Below are 21,404 nucleotides of genomic sequence, written 5' to 3' on the forward strand. Positions count from 1 at the left end.
ATTCCTGCTTTAACTGAGTGCATTTAGTGAGATGAAAGACTTCTACTATGGTTACATCTGCAGGTTGTATCAGATTAAATCAGACTACCATAGCTCATGAGCTAAGTAAAAACTGAACCACACATTTTCGTCACATGTTTCAAATGCAGCATGAAATAATAAGTTTGCTGCCTCTCCCGAGGCATTGTCAAACTTCAAGCTACGTTAATAAAAGTGGGGAATCTATTTTGAGCCTGCCTTACATCAGACCCCGCTTCATTTTGACCTTTATTCTAGTGATCAGTGAGTAATCTCCCAACTGCACCCTGAATGCTGCTGCACTGTGCTCTGAAACCAATCCAGTGAAAGCAGAATGAGTAAAGACTACAGAGCATTTTAACATTCTTGGCCAGAAGAATCAATCTGCAGCAGTCCACAGGGAAAAGCGCTTAGCTCCACATTTTCAAGGTTCTCCTTGTATCTTTATTCCTGCATATAAACCAGAATAAGATGACAGAACTGGGACTATGGAGAGCTACATGAAACAGACTGCATGTCAGTCAAGATTTTAGAAAATGATTATTGCTCATTGTTCTGCGTCCTACATTAAGGAGTAGTGAAATGTTTTTATCTGTTTTTGGACTCTTTAGTTTCCCTCAATTAAACACAGAGTCTGTAGATGCACTTATGAAGGCTTTGTTCTCGCTGAGTCTCAACAGATCATGCTGATATCTCTTGGCATGTACAGTTTTTGACTTCATTGTCCTCCCACTCTGCTGTTACTGCTTGTGTCAGAGATGTACATTTGTGTAGCATTTGTGTATGTTGACAAGTGCGCATTTGTGTAGCTGGTAGATGCATTTTAGAATGTCATGATATTTTTATTGATCTATGTACTTGTCACATATTTGTCATATGTCAGTATAATGTCTTTTATGTATAAAAACTATATGGATATGTGTGTGTGTGTGTGTGTGTGTGAGGGGAGATATACTGTATAATAGCTTACTGATTTATTTCCTTGTACTGTACTTTAGTATGTCTATATTATGTATTGTCTCTTTACATTTTTATTTGCTTGTGTGCCTGTGGTTATTTATTTGTATGCATGTGTGTTTGAGTCTGGGTGTGTGTGTGAATGTGTTTACTTCTCTTTCTCTTGTGTTGGTGCACATGTAGGGAAGTAACGTGATGGAGGACCAGGACCTCAGAGACATTGGGATCACTGACCCAGGACACAGGAAGAAAATTCTCCATGCGGCACGCAGCTTACCCAAGGTGCTTAATATCATAACTTAACCTTAGGAAAAAAATGATAATCTCGGATGTGGCCTAAAATAGATAAAGGGAAAAAGGCTTTGTGGTTGTGGACAGATCCCATTGCCATATTGTTCACTTGATCAGTGGTTCATCAGAGCTGAAATAGTGATCTTCCAGTAAAACATAACCAAAGGAAAAACATTTTTAACCTACAGGTTTGGGGGCTAACAAATCAAATAGCATGAAGGTAATGACACTGCCTCGATAAAAATGGAAGTAAACTACATATACAGCATGCATAATTACTTATTATCTAAATTCTGACACACAGTGAACATGCTGATCTTAAGTAGGTCTGTTAACAACACTCGCCATCTCAGTTAAACCGGTCAGTATGCTAATATTTGCTACACTGTGTTATTAGTTTTTGGTAATAATTTGGTAATAAACCAGTCAGTCAACCTGCTGGTGGCACTAGAGGACAAGTGACGTGATCAGTAAGTCTCGATTCATCCTCTGGGAGCCATGAAGGTTTGTGTCAGTCAGTGGCAGTACATAATGGCTTAATATGGCTAAAAGCAGCAGCAGTATCCAGCTTTGTTGAGGCACAATTACAGCCACAGCTGGAAAACAAGAATATACGTTCCTGTTTCAGGTCTTTTTCTCAGTACAAAGGTGCATTTCACTGAGGTCTTTGTTACATGTCTCTGCAGGTGAAAGCACTTGGCTGTGATGGCAGTACATCTCTTGCTTCGTGGCTGGATGGACTGGGTCTGCATGAATATCTGCCCAACTTTCTTTCAAGTGGTTATCGTACACTGGAGTGTGTTAAGAACCTGTGGGAGCTAGAGATTGTCAATGTAAGAAGCCATGACATTTATCCAGTACATTTTTTTTAGTTTAGACTGTTTTCAGACGATGGGTAAGCAGGAAACACGTCAGCGTCTCGCTCTCTGACAAAGACCAATGGCTGTTGATGTGTGACATCCTGGACCGGTTTTCATATAATTATATTATTAATCACAAAACCACCTTGATTTATAGATTGTGTTTGAGGTTAAGAAGCACTTTAAATGCTATGTTGAAATAATAGAGAAGCCCTGTGTAATGGTAGGATTTGCATAAAACTATAGCAGACACAGTTTCAGAATCACTGAGCAATTAATAGATACGACCAGATAAAATGTAAATTAAGGAACAACATGGTGAGTGATGACAGGGAAATGTGTACGTTGGTTTAAACTTTATGGAAATAGTATAATGCTTTATGATAACTGGTAATTGCAAAGTAGTGCTAATTTATTTTGGGTTAAAAGTTTAGAGGTGACCGAGAAATGCATGTATTAGTTTGGCCGAGCAAGTGTTGGTTTAGATCACAGCAGTGGTAGATAAATGTGATGCTTACAAGATGATTAATGGGATAGGGAAGAGCAAATAACATTTTCCTCTGCTACATTTTTTTTCTGCATTTTCTCTAATCTTTACGTTTTTGCAAAATACAGGATCATTTTACTTCATCTTGCTTCTAAAAATGATTCATATGACCCAGTCTGTGAAGAAAAAAAATCACTCCTTGGTTGAACTGTGATAAGGGATTGCAAGCAATCATCGTTTCATTTGTAGGCGTCACAAGCTGAGATGCTTCTGAGGTACAAGAAGTTTGTAGATATTTTTGAAGTTTTGCATTGACTTATGTTGGATTTATCTCTGTGTTGAGGGGCTTGTTGCTGTCTCCACTCTGTATCAATGAATGAACATAACCACATGCCACTGGTTTCTTATTCTTTCACCGGACACACAAAATAACATGTTGCACATGCATTTAGCTTTTACAGAGATATCAGCAGGTTAAATCTGACTCTTAACTATTAATCATAATGTAGCGGTGGTGGGAGTAAGTCACGCATGTCCAAGTCTCAAGCAAGTCCCAAGTTACTGTGGTGAGAATCAAGCAATTTAAGTCCCTAATATGAGTCAGGCAAGTCACAAGCCATACAAAATTCTGATGATCTGATCATGATATGGGAATATCATGCATTTAAGTGAAACATTCACAAACCTCCTCTGATCATTAATTATGCGTTCTTAGATTATAAAATGACCCTTAGCTATTAATTGAAAAGGCATGATTTCATGGCTATCAGAACCTCTATTTAATAAAATGGGTCATCGATTTGAAGCCAAGTCTACCATCTGAAACTTAACGTTAGCTAGAAAGCTGTTTGACCAGCCAGTAAGCTGGCTAACGTACACATCCATGTACATAGCTGTCTTTGTGAGTTTTGTAGTTTTGTAGTGACAGATGAAGTTGGATGCTGTCGTGGTCTTGTCAATGATTTTTCACTTTGTATACCACCCTCGTTATGATGAGCCGTATAGATAATGGATGGATGGATAGATGGATAGGCTTTGTATACCGCTTTTCTCTTCTTACTATCACCATCAGCAATATAATCTTTGAATCCAAATTTTGTTCTTTTTGGACTAGGCCCCTCCATGATAGCTGCATTCCTGAACCTGTATTGCTTTTTGGTGGTCTGTTGCATTCTGGGACTGTAGGTTGCCAGGTTTGCACGCATTGCACTAGAAATCACCCACAAAACATTTCTTGTTAATAAAATGTTAAAATATTAAAATGTTAATAATTCAATTTAAAAAGTGAAGTAATTTTTGAGTTGTCTGTCTCAAGTCTGAAGTCATGAATATCAAGTCTTTTACCAGTGTTAGTCAAGCAAGTCCTCAAACGTGCAACTTGTCTGGCTTGAGTCAAGTCATGTGACTCAAGTCTCCTTACCTCTGCAGTGTAGGTACCTACCTACCCTTTGGAACTCCTGTTAACCCCTTCCAATGACTATAAATGCCACTTAATGCTTTACTGGGTTTATTCACATTGCAGTGTTCCATATTTAAAATGCAGTTAAACACCACTTAAGACCACAGTGCTAAATTATCAGCATTGCTACCAGTTTTTCTTGATGTCAGTTGTCATACAAAGATGAAGTTTACTGTTAGTTGCAGCAGTAACCACCAGTTATGTAGAAGATATTATTGTTTAGGTGAAGACAGTCCAAACAGATGATCTGAAATGCCTGATAAGTAGCCACAGAAGGAAGTATATGATCAGTGTTTACAGCCATCATATTTTTCCCATGTATACCTACATATCCACGTGCATCTTGATGCGAGCCACACCGAGACAGCAGTGGCAAAATGGCAGAAACAAGCAACAGCTGCAGTGACATCAGCCGCAGCCAAACATACTGTATATGCAGTGTTTGAGGGATGGTGTCCAGCAGCATGCGATGCAGTACAGAAAGATGGGTGTGAGAGCAGGGCACATTACTTTCAGTGTGCAGAGTAGCAGAACTGCCTCAGAGCATCTTGGCAGAACTCACTTTGCTCATTACATTTCCTGAATCCTCTTCAGCAAAAAGAATAAAGCATCAAGATAATCTACAAGCTGGTCTACACAGGCCCTTTATTACAATTAAAATTTTCTCTTATTGTGCACACCTCATGCATACTGGTCTCACTGGGATTTTGTACATGAGAATAATAAAAGCAGCCCCAGAAACCCAGAGTACAGACCACTGCCTCTCACTGAATGAATAATTGAAGCCTTTAGACAAAGAATGATATGAGCCTGTTAAGGAATATTTTGTACCAGCAACATGATTGCACATGTAACATTAATCACTCAACCCTCCCGTTTCACCCACCTTTACTGGCCAAGCATGAATGTTAATAACCAATTACTGCAAATATTGAGATAATGAGTTCTGACTTCCCCTGAGGATTTTAGTCAAACCAGCTGAAATGACATTTGTAAATGGTTTAAAGAGACAGATAAGATGGATAGATGTGGCAGTTAAACTGTTAAAAAAAAAAAAGTAAATCAACATGAAGTATTTAGATTGTGACAGATGAAATTGACCTATGTCATAAAGTCATCTGAAAATCACTTGCTTATCTGAATATTACCCATCCCTCTATAAATAACCAGGTTCTTCTGTGTTGTTTAACCACTATGTCCAAAAATGGATCATGAATTATAGTGTCCCAGCAAGGAGACAGTGCTGTACTATAAGCTTATGGCAAAACAGATTGGGGTTGAATTATTGACGAGAGTCGTTTCTGTGTGCTTGTGGATGCCTGGCGGTGAGGGGTGTGTGCCACCAGCTCTTTGTCAGTGCATTTTATATGTCTCTATTAGCTTAGTCTAGATAAATTCTTGTATATGAGATATTGATGTGACAATTCACTGGAAGGTCTGCTTCATATTGTGTCGTCTCTAGGTTATTAAGATCGGTCCCATCGGCCACAGGAAGAGGATCATTGCCTCTCTAGCAGAAAGACCTTATGAAGAGGCTCCGACTAAGTCTCGTCGTCTGTCCCCAATTATGGTAAGACTGGTGATATAAAAACTGATACAGTTTACATTTATTAAAGGGTCTTCATTGTTAGCTCTTCATTCAAGTCTCAGAGTGTTAAAACACACTGTTTTCTTTTTCACTAAAAGGAATTTATATGTATTAGAAAGTGTTCAGTTTAATTTACTAAGGCCTTACATATTTTTCTAGCCTGTTGTAGGCAGTAACACAACAAATGTGTCTTTGGTTTATGAAAACACTGGCTAAAAAATCTAGAGCAATGTTGTTCCAGACCTCTTAAAATTCATATGCTGACCTTGACTAAATAGTTTACTTTTTAACTGGTTAATTCATCTAGAGCCACAATGATTAGTTGATTAATTGATTAGAAATTAAGTGGCAGATTAATTGATTAATTAAAATGAAAATAACTATAAGCTGCAGTTTTGTCCCTCTATGTTCTGCCTCTTATCAAGGTCCAGGTCGTGTTAAATGATTAGAAGTTATTGTAACATACATCTGGGTTTCATTGTTATTTTTCATACTTCGGTTGATATGACTGTGACACAGGTATTAAATTAGTTTTTGTGGTACTAAAATGTCATAAAAGGTCTTTAACTTCGTGAACCCTGCAAAAAGCCTGTTCATTAGATGACACTGATTTGATGTTTGCACAATCCAAGCAGGATGTTTTCATTTAAAGCACTTTACAGCACAAAGAGTGTGAACCAGACTGCGGCAGTGTTGGTGCTATTATTTAACCACTAAAGTGCAGAAACGTACTGTCAGCATTAATTCATTTAATAGATTGGGTATGCCCAGTACACCCAATTAGAAGGGTAGCTCTGCATATGGCTTCAGCATAACCCATATTTAGTGTCAGTCTTGGTTTGAAAGCTACATAATGTGAGAGAGTGCTCAGTATTTTTAATAGAGATTGATGATAACACCCTGTTATTGTTCTTTATTGGACAACAATCAAAACACACACTGTCTTATGGCAAGCTGTATTTCAGTGCCAGCATGATTTTGTGAGAGATTGGATCCTTTTCATACTGTAGCAGATATCTAATTTTGGAATGAGATTTTTCAATATTATTATGTTCTGAAACATTAAATATTCAGGGCTGATTTCCCAGGCAGATTAAACTGGGCTGAAAAAGAATCGAGACCTTCCATGAAAGAGGCTTTTTGTTGAGGATTAAGCTTGAATGGGAAACCAGTCCATGTAGACAGTGCTGTCAAATCAGTAATCTGTACTGTGTCTGTGGTGTGTTTCTGTGCATTTGTATGTGTGGCAGTTTCATGACCTCCTGTCCCAGACTACGTCTCCCCTCAGTCAGATGGACCCCTACACCAGTCGCTCCATGGACATGCTCCTGCCCCTGACTGAGTCGGACCGGAGGCGGAGAGGAGTCGACCAAGACTGTAGCGTTTCTCTGCGGTCATACAGCGAGAGACCACGCTCTGTAGTGAGTTCTTCAGTTCATTCTTATCATCTTCAGGGAAACCAGCTAACTCACTTTCAGTTACTAGTAGAAAAACAGAGGAGGAATCTGTTCTGGTTGGAAAGCCTACTAGTTGAGATATCTTGGTGGGCAGAGCCAAATTTAAAAAACATGACTAGAGATTTCACCCCATCATTCATACTGTAGTTGCTCTCATGTTAATATCACGGGATATCAGCCCATATTGTCATCATTGTAGAACAGCAATGAACAGAATTTGCTTTATAGCAATATACAATATGACAAAACTTTTTTGAGGTATTTAATTTATTGGATTAGCCAAAAAGATTCCTGTCTCATATTTTATTCCTTTATCCACAATTTCTAAAGTGATTTTCAAGAAAATAGTTTATAACTGTGACTATTACTATATTATACAGGAGGAACTAATATTATGATGCCTAACAATGCTGCTTCTGGCTGAAAAACTGTTCTCTGTTATTTATATTTTAGCTGGTTGATGTGAATGAAGTCATTCAAGATCACTGTGTCAAAACTGATCTATATCACAATGTGGAGAATAAATGCTAAATTATATTTTAAAACAAATTTTTAAAAATTGTAAAATTATTTATTTATTTAGAAATTATTAGTTTTTAATGAAATACAAATTCATTGAAAGACAACGGAGGAATGATGGCCATAACAAAGCTGTTCAGAAAGGCTTGTTTCCTAGAGAACCAACTTTTACTGAGCTGTTTAGCTTCACTCAGGGAAATGTAACTCAACTAGTTGTCTCCAGAACAGCTCTGAAAGAAGTATTTGAAAAACTAAATATAATAAAAATCGTATCCAGTCTCTTTCACTGACACGAACTGAGTTTTTATGTGCCTTCCTGAATTTTTTCAGTTCTTTAGGAGAGTGAAGTAAGAATAACCTGGTGATCAAATTTTACAGTTTGCTAGAAGACAAACTATGACGCATACACAAACAACATGTATAGTTTCTGACTCTCTAAGGCCAAATAGAAAACACAGATCAGCATCTATAAGGGAAATGTTGAATGAGTGCATTACTCTGAGTTTACGTTGTGTAAAATCAATTCTTATCATTTTCCTAAATGCTTGGTGGGTTATTGTCATTAATATATTTTACTCTGACAGGTGATTTATGAAAGAGCTGAGCACAGCCTACACTGACCTGAAGGCCCAACTCAGTGCATGAATATTTATCGGGCATACCAGCAGATCAAAAAGTACTTATATTAAAGTGCTGACCAGGCAGACTTCAGTACAGCAGTCAGAAGTCTTTTACCTCACCAGCTTGACAAAGAGACAAATTTGTACTGGGAGTCAATGCAGCTACAAATTGGGCCAGTGGAATCTGGCTTTCTGTTTTAGTATAATGCACAATATACAGTGTATAATGAATCAGTCTTTATTAGGGATGTAACGATACCAAAAACTCACCATACGATACTAACATGATAAAAAGTACATTATATGATATTTATCATGATATTAAAAATGAAGAAAGAATATGAAAAATGCCCTTTACTAAATATTAAATCAGCGTGTTTGTGTGTGTGTAATGTCTACAACTGTATATAAAACATAATGCAGCAGTCAGTAGGAGTCTTTTCCTGAAATAAAATAAAATGTTATTGCAGCAGCTGGGTCTTGTAAACGAGTCATACTCACAGTGGAACACCCGTGTTTTAGTACCGGGTTTAACTTGCTCTTGTTTGGTGGCCCTCCCGACCGGTATCCCCTGACCACCAGGGGCAGTATTGAGTAAATTGCTGCTTGGTGCACCAGAACAAGGCAAAGATGATGCCAAAATACTCTAGAGCAAGCCATATGAAGGTGATTTATGCTTTACTGGAGGTGTTTTTCAAAGATCATGGTCTGTTAATTCAAGAGAAAAGACCTAAGGATGGTTACCACATGGTTGGTTTTGTGTATGTGCATCCAGTTTGCTCATCTCTGTTAGTGTTGTGCACAACTGTGTCCCGACTGCTTCTGTGAGACATATCCAGGACTATCTCCTTCCTAAATGATGCTAGTATTGCCTTCGTTCTGCAGTATTTGCAAGTTATGATTCAGTCAGCTTCTTTTCCACCAGTTTCATTTCTTGAAAAAGGAATCATGGTCTGTTAATTCAAGAGAAAAGACCTAAGGATGGTTACCACATGGTTGGTTTTGTGTATGTGCATCCAGTTTGCTCATCTCTGTTAGTGTTGTGCACAACTGTGTCCCGACTGCTTCTGTGAGACATATCCAGGACTATCTCCTTCCTAAATGATGCTAGTATTGCCTTCGTTCTGCAGTATTTGCAAGTTATGATTCAGTCAGCTTCTTTTCCACCAGTTTCATTTCTTGAAAAAGGCAAACTGAAATGCTGCCACACAACAGCTCTAAAAGTCAAGAGCGGAGCATCCGCTATGTTAGTTTCAAATTCTGTGACCTGAACGCTGTTATTCTAGTGAAAAAAAAAAAAACACGTAATATCCTGGTAGATAGGTCACAGTCCCACAATGGCATTGAGACAGTTCTCTGTTGCACTATCATGAAATTATAAATACCATTACATCCCAACTCTTTGTTATTGACTGAGGGATGGATCTGTGTAGGAAAGGTGTCCTGGTACAAACATACAAGCGGCTTTCCACTGTCCTATAGAAGAATGTAATTTATTCACTTGCATCTCCTCTTTCTTATCCTCACCAACCAAGGATTTTGTATCTTTGCAGGACAGACATAGTGAACGACACAAAGAGTCTCGTTTAAACCTCCGGCCACCGAGCCACTCTGCTACCTACGCCACAGTGTCCGCCTGGCATCACCAGCCTGAGAAACTCATCCTGGACTCCTGCGGGTACGAGGCAACTGTAAGTCCCTTTTTACTGTCTTTACATGACACAACGTACAACATAGATGAGTGTTACAAAATATTTACCATGCTTTTCATCACTGTTTACCATGAAATAGAGTGATACTTTACTGTGTAGCTGACTTGTAGTGTGTCAGCACCAATACTGAAATCTTAATAGACTCAACCCTGGTGTGTTTTTATTTTTTCTCCTAGTATCTCGGATCAATGATAATCAGGGATCTACGAGGGATTGAGTCCACACAAGATGCCTGTGCTAAAATTAGGGTAAGTATTACAAAAAACCTTTAGGAATATTTTTTCTAACTTCATTTGCACTGAGCTTTTGGAAAATAAACTATTCTGAAGAACAACTGAAGACTACTTTGTTAATTTCATGATAATAATGATGTCAGACATGAAAGAACATGTTAACTGAAGAAAAGCCTATCTGTAATATACAGCTGCCAGTCCCTGTTGTCATAATCATATTTCTAGCGCATGAACCATTATTTTTTATTGTACTACATGCACCTCAATTGTACCCATTCCAGAAATCAAAGGATTCAAGAAAGGGTCCAGTTGTCATTCTGTCCATTACCTACAGAGGGGTCAAGTTCATTGACGCAGCCACGAAGGTAATGGGAAAGTATGTTTGTGCATCTCTGTGTTTATTGATCGGTCCAACCCAAACATTCCAGCTGCCACTCTCAACCTCCATTAGTGGTTGGTTTCCAGTTAGCACTTAACTTCTATCCTTGTCTTCGTTAGACCATAGTTGCGGAACATGAGATCAGAAACATTTCATGTGCTGCCCAAGACCCAGATGACCTCTGCACTTTTGCTTACATCACCAAGGATCTGAAGAGTGGCCACCATTTCTGTCATGTCTTCAGCACAGTGGAAGTGGTGAGTAATACATCTCTACGCTGGTCTGAACAAACACCTTGGCCATGGTCGATATCCCTCTCTTAGTCGCTCATTCACCACTGTATGAGGAACTGTCAGTAGTTTAATCAATACTGAGCAGGACATTGAGATTTCGGGCACTTACTAATCATCAGCATTTTGCATCATTACTGTCAGTTGAGTCTTGTAACAATTTTTACATCTATAAATGTAAAGTGTAGGATTATTTGTAGAAAGAATAGTGTACTCTGTGGAAACTTTTTTCCCATTTGTGGATTGTTATGAGGGCAGTGTATAATGGATACATGTACACAGTCAATTCAGACACACAAATAAAATGGTAGATGGTAAATGTCGTGCACTACTGTATATAGTAAATACAAAGGTGCTTCTCCTGTGTTAACAGTCACAGGAATTTCCCCACTGTGGGATCAATAAAGTCTTACCCTACCCCCGAATTCCTTACAGTCCGTAGAGAAAAACCCTTATATCTCCAAAAACTTCAGGTTTTTATAAATCCATCACTGAGTAATCTAGAAAAAGGTGTCCTCCTGTAGGATGTCTGGAATCCCACAGTTAAAACGGCATGCAACATTCGATGGACATTATTTTCTTGATTGGCTCATCAAATGACTTGATTGAAGTCCCACTCCTGCTATGCATGACATTTTCATGTACAGCGACAGATTGTAATTTGTCTTCACTTCTGTAAAGGTCAACAGCAGTCTTTTGTCTTTGGCAAGAGGAACCACTGTGGAGCCATATTTACCTGCAGGAAAATGGGTTTAACTGAACTGTGATGATCAAAGTGGTAAAAACAAGACTTAAGCCCAAACTTTTTAAGCCTCACTTAACTGTATTGGCCACAATCACTTTGCATACAGTATGTTCTGCCTTTCTTAGTGTTTGATATTCATCAAAGAGATGGGGGCTTTTGTGCACTATGCAATGTTTTTGTGATTGACAACAAATTGTGGAAGACTAGCATTTACAAGCGGAATACAATTATGGTAATTCTAAATATTGAAATATTAAATACATAAGATGTCAAAACAGTCATTAGAAATTATGAATACAGTTGATTTTGTTAATCCTAACGCTAAATGTGTGTGTGTGTGTGTGTGTGTCAAGGCTAATGGGAATTCAGTTAAAAGCCTTTGAAAACCAAAAGACAACCACTGTGAGGACGTGGTTTTGTGTCAGCGCCAACTGATATGGTAGCTGTTATATGAGTGATTATTACAAATTTAAACCCATTGTTTTCTATTTGCTCAGACACAGACCTATGAGATCATCCTAACACTGGGACAGGCGTTTGAGGTGGCATATCAGATGGCGGTCCAGTCCAGGGCGCTCCAGAGACACTATGCCCCCCCTTCTTCGCTGACGTCAGAGGTCATAGACACCAAAATCAGCCGCCCTGTATCTCAGTCGTGGAGCAGCATGCGGAGAACAGCAGTGAGTATCACCCTACAAACTCTCAAAACTAGACTAAATGTGTGGACCTGTGAGTGTGTCTAAGTATTTGCTGTACTTGTTAAAAGGACAGAGGAACAGCAGAAACAAGCAGTTGTGCAATCAAAATTTGGAAAAGCTGCACAGACCCTATAACTGAGTTTTTACCCACCACTGACTCCCCAATGAGAAACCTACAAAGGAAGAGTTGTTGTGTGCGTGGTAGAAAGTGATGAGTCAGTACTTTGCTGCCAATGTTTTCTCACCCAACCCCCAACTGTGGTCTGGTCAGGGGATATTTTCTTTTGTGTGCATAATTGAAACATGATGAAAAAAGTGGTTTACACTTTTGTTGTTTATGATTTGCTCTTGAGATTTTTCTGAGGACTCAGCCTTAATAGTTGGACTCTTCCGCTGCTTCCTCATTATTGATTGAGCATGTTGCATAAATGTCCCAAGAGCTGAGCATTGATATATTGACCTCTCAGGCTACATATAATGAGCACTCAGTGATCACTATCACCTGAGAGAGCTGCACAGCTGGGAGCATGCACACTGCTGGACCACATGCTTATGCAGAAACACAAATCACATTTTTTACTACCTGCCTGTAAGGTAATATAGAGAGTAATCACAAAGCTACGTAATGAGTCTGGCTGGTTGGGAAGACACTGCTGCAGTTTGTTTTGATGTTTTTATTGCTGTGTGAATCCTACTAAAGCCAGTCAGTTTAACCAACCATACAGCTAATTAAAAACAACTTTCACAAGGTGTTAACTGACCGTTCACTAAGCCCCTGACTGTGTAGTTACAGTTGCTATACCTGTGAAGCTTTACATTCTCGTACAGAACAAATTCAGATTACTGGAGAAGGGTCCGACTGCGGAATACAGATCGCCTCAAGTTATGCCCCCCCCCCAATACATCACTCAAGTTACACCCCTATGGACCAATTAGAGGACGAGACCTTGTTACCAAAAACACAAGAAGTAGAAAAATGTTTCTGAATAATTTCCAGTTTTTAGTTCTAAGCAGCTGAACTGCTACTACTTTCTTCTTTGTTCATTCAGTGCATTTAAATGCTCTGTCCCTCTTTTCTATCATTTTTTAACGTCTTTATTCTTGTCTTCTTGGTCCTCCTGCTTCCCAGGGTGCCCCTCTACCTGAATGCCGCTGCTGTCACTGTCACAACACGTGTACTACTACCCAACGTCCTTCCTTCCTCCCGTTGCACTCTGTAACCCCCAGAGTCCAGGTCCTTCTCTTTCCTTTCCTCTATTCAGTCCTTACTCATCACACATCTGCTTACACACCACCACCCTCCTCTTTTTTTTTTTGTTGCTGGGGTGCTGCAGTGCACTCTGTCTATTGTTTTGTGGTTTTTAATATTTCACACATAAACGTTTTTCACGTTGCTTTACTTTTCCATCTCTCATCGTCACCTTGCATTTTTAAATTTTAAGATGCAGTTAGTTCTGCGCTTAACCACATCCAGGGGATAGTTGTTTTGTTTTGTTTTTTTATCTGAGTTACCTTATATGAGGACTGTTGGCTAAATTGAGCTGGTGAGGATTTGTTCTATAGTGGTCATAAACAAGATGGCTGAAGTTGTCTCTGTTGGATTCCATGTACTGCATCTATCTTTTTAAGATTTGTTGAACTGAAGGTGTCATCCATGAGCAGGGAGTGTAAAACGTTCAAATGCCTGTGGTTTATTTTTAGCCATTTCAACTTATATGTAACTGAAATAATCAGCATAATATGAATGTAGACAGGTGTCTCTTGATTGCACATGTTATGACAATAGCCACAGGCGTAGTGCACATTGCGTTCGATCTTCTAATGATACTATTTTTTAGTTCCCAGAGACTGGTAGTTTCTGTGTACTGCTGCGGCTCACAGAGGCTCAGTATATTTTCTGTCAGACATCACCCATGTTGTGGATTGAACCCTGAGTGTCCGTGATTATAACATGATCACTGGACTGTGCCTCTAATCCACATGCTCATGTGTGTGCTGAGGACTTATCAGTGTGGCGCAATGGCCTCCACTGCCGTCCGTTTCACACCCTCCTCTCGTCCCTCCTCCCTCCCTCCCCCGGCAGATTGACCCCCTGGAGATGGACACAGACATGCAGTCCCTGGGCAGCACCACCTGGCTCTTGGACCAGCGGGACTCCAGCAGGCGTCCTGTCAGCACCAAGTATGAGACCACCATATTCTGAGGCTGGATCCCCACAGCTGCCCCTCTGCACTCCCTCATACTTCTCCTCCTACATTTGGTTCTCCATTTATATCTCTCTCTCACACACCCACACCCACACACACACACTTATATACATGCGAGCCCTGTGCCTTCTCACTGTGATGTTGTAGCACCCCTTGGGGCTGCCTACTCCTGCACCCTTTTTTGCCCTGTCCAGCAACCCACATCAACCTCCTACCTGCCATGAAAAATCACTCCTGGGGCTCTCCCGTGTCTCCCCAACACCCATGGCAGCCTCCCTCGCCTGTTGCTGCTGCAGCCAATGGTGGAGCCCTGGAACAGATGATCCTGGACCGATCTCATTTTACATGGGCCCTGCTCTCTCAACCAAACTGCCTCTTCCTCCTCATCCTCTTCTTCCTGCCAACTTGCATCTGCCTCCAAATCCCCGATAGCTCCCAGAGGTTGCGTCTTTATTTTTCTTCCTCTTTCAGCCAATTAAAAAAAAAAAAATTGATTCTCAACAGGCAAAACAAGCATGACCATTTTCATTTTGCTTTGTATCTAGACTCCTCATTTACACCAAGTTAGAGAATTTCCAGTTGCTAAGTATGTAATACCAAAGTGGCCAGTGTGTTACCCTGTTGAAGGAAAAGTTTAGGGAATTATGCTTCATTTATTTCTTGCTGAGAGTTACAAAAGTGATACCATTTTCATTTCTGTATGGAAACTCGGAATCTACAACTAGCAGCTGCCTAATTTAGCTTAGCATAAAACATGGAAATGGGGAAATGGCTGGTCTGGCTGTGTCTTAAGTTAACAAAATCTGCCTAACAGTACTTCTAAAGCGCTCTCAAATACAAACACATAAGAATGACAAATTGCTACTTTGCTTCCTGTTAGCTACTAGAGGTTGCATCTTAATTACTTTTCTTGTTTTAGGCATTTTTTTTAATGATCAAATGTTGGGGACTGCATAACCATGTAACAGTCATTTTGTACAGATCAGATGATGGTTTCTAATGAGACATGACATTAATTAGTGAGCTTAGGAGGTGTTGAACATTGGAAGGAGCCTTTTTGTAAGATAGCCAGCTTCACATTTCCTGCATACACATGGGAGTGGTATCAGTATTATCAAACTCTTGGTAAGAAAGCAATGAAGAGTTTTCTCCAAAATGCTGAATTTTTTCTTTAATCGGCTCTTTTGATGTCACACAGATTTGAGTTTTAACTAAATCTGTTATTTGTTTTCTGTATTTTTTCAGCATCTTTTTATTTTTAATTTACTGACTTAACGATTGTTTTGCCTCAAGACAGTTATTACTTTTTTCTTTCTCCATCTGTAGCCTTTCCTGTCTTACCAGGCATCTACCACTGTGAGGCACTATGAGGAGGCTGCTTTGCTAGCATGGGATGCAAGATGGACAATTAATCACTGAAAGGCAAAACAGCAACCTGCAGCAAACCTGTAATTTTCTACGCATTTGTACAGTACTCATAATAACAAGACGATGGATCGGTCATGATTCTATCACTGATGTCTGAACTCAAATGGACCAAGAACTACTGAACCCCTGTAGACACAGGTGGACAACTTTTCCTACATTTTACCGAGGACAACAGCCTTACTTCATTTCGGATTATCTATAATCAATTAAACCCCCCACCTTCCCCTCAACCCCCCTGAGCACCACCACCCAACAAGTGCACGCCTCCCCCCTACTTCAAAAACACTAAAGTAACACAACACGTCTGATTTACTGGTGTATCAAACTGACTGTGACTGGCTGGCATGACGTTGCTCTTACAATGGTACAGTTTTGTCCAGATGAGCCTTTGCTCTGGCCTTGTACTGCCCTGTGCCTCTCAGCATTCATGGTAGCACTGAGAGATTGCAAATCACAGCACCTTCTTGTCAATTTATAAAAACACTGTGTTAAAACATGGCACTATCCCTTTTAATACCTTTTCATTTCCTATGGTGCAAATAGGACAGTGCATTTTGTGATACTTTTTGATAGATGGGGGGCTGACTGAAATACTTGTATTGTATGAAATACAGAATGACTAAGAAGGGATCATGAAGGATCTCGGCTTTAATACAACCAGAGGCAAAGAAACAGAAACAATTTGACCCAAAAAATTACATAGACTTAGTATACTGACATTGGTTCTGCATGTCACAATTTTACTAATGTAAACAAAAACCTTGGCATGAATTAATAAACTCTAGTATAATAATGAGCCCCGAGCACAGTTTGGTGCCCACTTCCAAACTTAGTATCTTAATATCATGACCACATGGGTAGGTATCCATGCTGTTTCACGCCAGTTTAGACAGTACACGTAAATTTGCCACTTGAAAAATAAAACGGCGGTAAAAGGACTTAATTCCACTACGTTAAAAGAGCCAAATGTAAATGTTGCTGTGGTGTTGTGTTAATGTGAATGGATTTGTTTTCCTGAGAGCGTGGCACCATATTTTCAAAAATTTAAAGAAAAAAAAAAAAAATTTCCTCCTGCACTGTGACTAAAAAATGCTCGTTGTGGAGTTGACATATCTGTGGGTTCCCACCCCTGTGTGCACTACCTGCTGTGTGTGCTGTATGCCTTGTTTCTGTGCGTCCTCATGGGAGTTTTGACTGTTACATCACTGGCCACTGTCCTTGTCTGTGTACACTGCAGGAGATGCAAGGTATCGAGCGCCTCTCCTGAAGACGGTGTGGCTGGAGACTGCCTGTTAAACTGTTAGCTGGTCTGTGTGCAGTACTGTGGCTGTGTCATTGCCACTCTGTTCTGACTGTTAACTGTTAGCTTCCACTGAAGATGCATGTTGGCACTGTTTTTTGTGTTTCGTACCCCTTGATGCACTCGGCCTGAGCAGTCTTTGTTTGTACTGTAGCAGTGTCTCGTCGCCTCCCGCTCATCTGCCACTTGCTTTTTACATTCCCTCTCTCTGTTACACACTGGTCTTCATCCCTCCACTCTTCCATTGTCATCACATATGTTCTTCCATTTTATATGTCACCAAGACAACCTGCTCTAGTACGGATGGATAATATAAAAGCATTACACTTTAATGAGCAGCAGCTATTTAAAGCAAGTTTTGGTGGCATGATTTGGCTGTGCATGTACTGGTCTTTAACATTGGTGTTCTCCTTGTGTAGCTCACCCCAGCGTTCAAGTTTCCGGATACCAAGCTGTGAGTTGAAGGGGAGCAGCCGATGCGAGTGCGTTTTGCTTGTTCAGTTAGTGGGCAGAGCAGTGGAAAAGAGATAGCGAGAGAGAGAAAACGAGAGGTAAGCCTTATGTAATGTGCAGGGCCAACTAGTAGTACTCGCTGACATTTAGATCTCACTCTGTATATCTCCTGCTCCCCCACTGCCCCCCGATATCAATCCCAACACACAGATGAAAGGTAATCTGTTGTCCCACATCACTGGTTAAACAGGGCTTGTGTTTCACTACTGCCTTGAGAAAGGTCAATCAGAAAGGTCAAGTCTATTTCCTGGTCTCCATGTGACTTTCTGATCTTGTCATGTAGGTACCGTAATGTTTAGAGCACTGTAGACCATTAATTAGCATTTCTACTGATTCAGGTGAATTGGAGATGGTAACTGTGGGAACTATTAAAGGGGTAAACAGAAATGTAACAGTATAGAGAAAAAAAATGTACCAGCATACAATGCTTTGCCCATGTTTGTGGACAGAGTATGGTTTGTCAATGAATATGCGATACTGTTTCAAATTTCAAAGCAATATTATATTACGGAAATTAAATACTACAATGGCAAAACAATCCCTCAACCCTGTTGTCAGCATTGATTTTATTTAATGGATGAGTATCAAAAGACAGAAGTTAGTGACAATTATAACAATTACTATACAATTATACCACCAGTGTTTCCCCTGCTGAAGAGATTAGTTGGGGGCATAACCTCTAAACTCAACAAATAATTAGCCCCATTTTATAAATGTAATGTTTTAAAATATATTCAAGTCACAGGGTTAAGCATGTGATTTTTTTTTTTTAAGTGCCTGGTGATCTTTGAAAATCATAGATCATTATTGCTGTCTCCATGGTATTTCCAGTGGGCTGGGATAATTCTTTGCCTTCCATTGACTTTGTATTGCATGAAGATGTTTCTTTGACCATTTTGCTCTAAGTGAAAAATGCCTAAAAGCTGGTGTGTAGTACGATGTACTACCAACAAGGCAAAGAACCCATAGTTAGTTTTAAGAGCTGACAAAAATGCTTTAAGAAGAAAAGTGGATAAGTTGGGAGGCATTAGCAGGAAGAACAAAGACACAGGGATCCTGACACCGTCTGTGTGCAGCAGGCATGTTGGTATATTTGGAGGTGCCTTAGCTAACTACAGTAGCTTGCTAACACATAGCAGGAGGGAGGAAAATTACAATTTATTTCCAAAATAGAGCCAGATCTAGAGAGAAGTTGGGGTGCAGCTGATGACTAAAATGATGAGACAAGTTAGCTGTTAGAATGTTAGCAAGCTACTGAGGTTAGCTAAGGCACTTGCAAACATGTCACTGCTGAGCTTTCTTTATAACACAAGTTGGATAATGTCAAAACCCTTTAGCTTAACTTACAGAAATACAGTAACCTAAAATGACATTTGGAAATTTGACTTAACAGAGACAGAACGGTCGCTGCACACGAAGGCATATCAAGTGTCAGGATTCCAGTTTCCTTGTTCTTCCTGCTAATGTCCAAGTTTGTCTTTTAAAACAATAACTCTGGGTTCTTCACCTTGTTGGCAGTGCATCCTACCATACAGCAGCTTTTAGTCATTTGTAAAAAGACCAAATTGTTAGAGATGCCTTCACACAATACAAAGTCAGTGGAGCGATATTGTTTTCCAGTTCAGGTCTCCTTAAACTTGCACTTCCCTATATTAAGCAGATGAAGACATAAAAGCAACCACTTAAGCAACTATACATAGGCGTCAATGCGCATCTACACAGCACAGGCATTTATGGGTAAACGTAGGTTGCTGATGGTCGCAGACAGGCCGACATGGACACCTCCCAAATTTCAGCTATGCATTGTGCAGAGCTGCATGTCCTGCACGCCAATTGGTTGATCCAGCATAGCTTTGACTGAGATGTAGCTAATTGGTCTGCTAGCAAGCACTCACATCTCCAAAACCATTGGAATAAATTTCAAAATTAGCATTACTTGGCTAGACTGACTACATATTCTGATAGTCTAAACAGTTTATCAGCACTTGAAGTGGTATATAAAAACAGTCCTAGGATGAAAATGATAACCGCTTTGAGCCTGGCTCAAAATCTACATTTCTGTTTCCTGACTTATACAGTTTATGTACTTTGAGATTCCCCTAGTCACAGTGTTAACATTCGCACAAGTATACAGTAAATGCAACAGCTATGCAACTGTCTCTGAAACGACAGACCCGTACTCAGAAAATGTGCTACGTTATCTCACAAACCACAACGCACCAGCTACCAATAAATTCATACCAGGCTGCAAAGTTTGCAAATGTTCCAGTTCCAAGTTTGTTTGATTGGTAGTTTTATTACACCATGATAAATATGAACTGATGAAAGAACATGGAGAAAAACGAGCCACTACCTTGTTGCCACAACAGTTTCCCTAATCACAGAATAGCACAAATGAAGTTCACCTGACATTATAGAAGTAAAGTCAAAATCATATTTAAGACTTTTTGAAGCCTAAATTTTATATAATTGATTTTTAGACTTTTTTTTTTTAAAGGACCTGTGGAAACCCTGCAAGTGTTGTTCAAAAACCTTGTTGGTTTTCAAAAGATTACCAGGCATTTATTTTACTTCAGTGTTGTCCAGGGGAAGCACTGATATAGATATAGATATATATTTTTATTTGTGATCAAAGGTGTATTTATAAAAAAAAAAAAGAAAAGAAAACAGTTCAGAAAGAAAAATGCACATGGTCTTTGGTAAGTATCACATAAAAGTGTCAACATGAAGGTAAGAAACCTGCTACATATTACAACCCAAGTATTCTGTACAAATTAGCATATTTTCTTTGGTACTTTGTTTAACCTGAGGGTGTTTAACTTGAGAATGTTTTCCAGCAACCGATTATTTGAAAAGCATTTCAGACAAGCCCTTGGGCTCTTCTGCTATGACTAAATCTGACTTGTACTGAATTTTCACATTAACGCAATATAAGTGGTTACTGCGGTCTGATCATTTTCTAATGTTTTGTGCATTCAGGCTACCTATCTATAGTTTACTTTGAGTATGGCAACTCACTAATGAGTTCCCCTTAAAGGTACAATGTGTACGATTTAGAAAACTTTATTTGCAGAAATGGGCCATAATATGCATAATTATGTTTTCATTAATAGCAAATAAGAATCATTGTATTTTCTTTAGCATAAAATGAGCCTTTTATATTCACATGGGAGCGGGTTCCCTGCCATGGAGGCCGCCATGTTGAGCTGCCATGTTTTTTACAGTAGCTAACAACAGATAAACCACACACTGGCTCTAGAGTGAGAATTTCATGTTAGTTTGGATTTGGAGATGCTTGGAAGATGAAGAAGTAGTAACATTATGAGGAACAGATGTTTCCAGAATGACACCAAAGGTGCCTGCTTGTTGCTGGACAGGTAACTTAGTCTAACAAATAAAGTTAACCTAAATACAAGTGTTCAATAGCTTTAGCTAGATCATGGCCGGTGCTGGGTAACCTGCTGCGGTCAAGTGAGCCACCTTTAGCTTTTGCTTGGTCAAGTCTGCCACACTTGTTTTCCGAGTGCAAAGGCTGTTTTATGTGATGTATGAGAGCAGTCTGCAACCTCGCTGCTAGGTGTCACTAAATCTCACATGCGGCACCTTTAAATACTCTCACTTTATATACACTGTAAAGCTACAT

General features: G+C 39.5%; 1 protein-coding gene across 1 annotated transcript in view; it reads left to right on the forward strand.

Annotated features, from left to right (window-relative positions):
• Window positions 1-21,366, forward strand: part of anks1ab (ankyrin repeat and sterile alpha motif domain containing 1Ab) — a 25,671-nt gene extending 4,305 nt beyond the window's left edge. Inside the window, 12 exon segments of the mRNA XM_020591360.1 lie at window positions 1,159-1,257; window positions 1,953-2,099; window positions 5,535-5,642; window positions 6,911-7,081; window positions 9,810-9,947; window positions 10,145-10,216; window positions 10,483-10,566; window positions 10,700-10,837; window positions 12,113-12,295; window positions 13,443-13,547; window positions 14,397-14,494; window positions 17,668-21,366. Of these exon segments, the coding sequence (XP_020447016.1) occupies window positions 1,159-1,257; window positions 1,953-2,099; window positions 5,535-5,642; window positions 6,911-7,081; window positions 9,810-9,947; window positions 10,145-10,216; window positions 10,483-10,566; window positions 10,700-10,837; window positions 12,113-12,295; window positions 13,443-13,547; window positions 14,397-14,494; window positions 17,668-17,779 (1,455 nt within the window). The 3' untranslated portion in view covers window positions 17,780-21,366.
• The last annotated feature ends 38 nt before the right edge of the window (window positions 21,367-21,404 follow it).

Source organism: Monopterus albus, unplaced genomic scaffold, assembly GCF_001952655.1.
Source record: "Monopterus albus unplaced genomic scaffold, M_albus_1.0 scaffold1.1, whole genome shotgun sequence".
Taxonomy (NCBI): domain Eukaryota; kingdom Metazoa; phylum Chordata; class Actinopteri; order Synbranchiformes; family Synbranchidae; genus Monopterus; species Monopterus albus.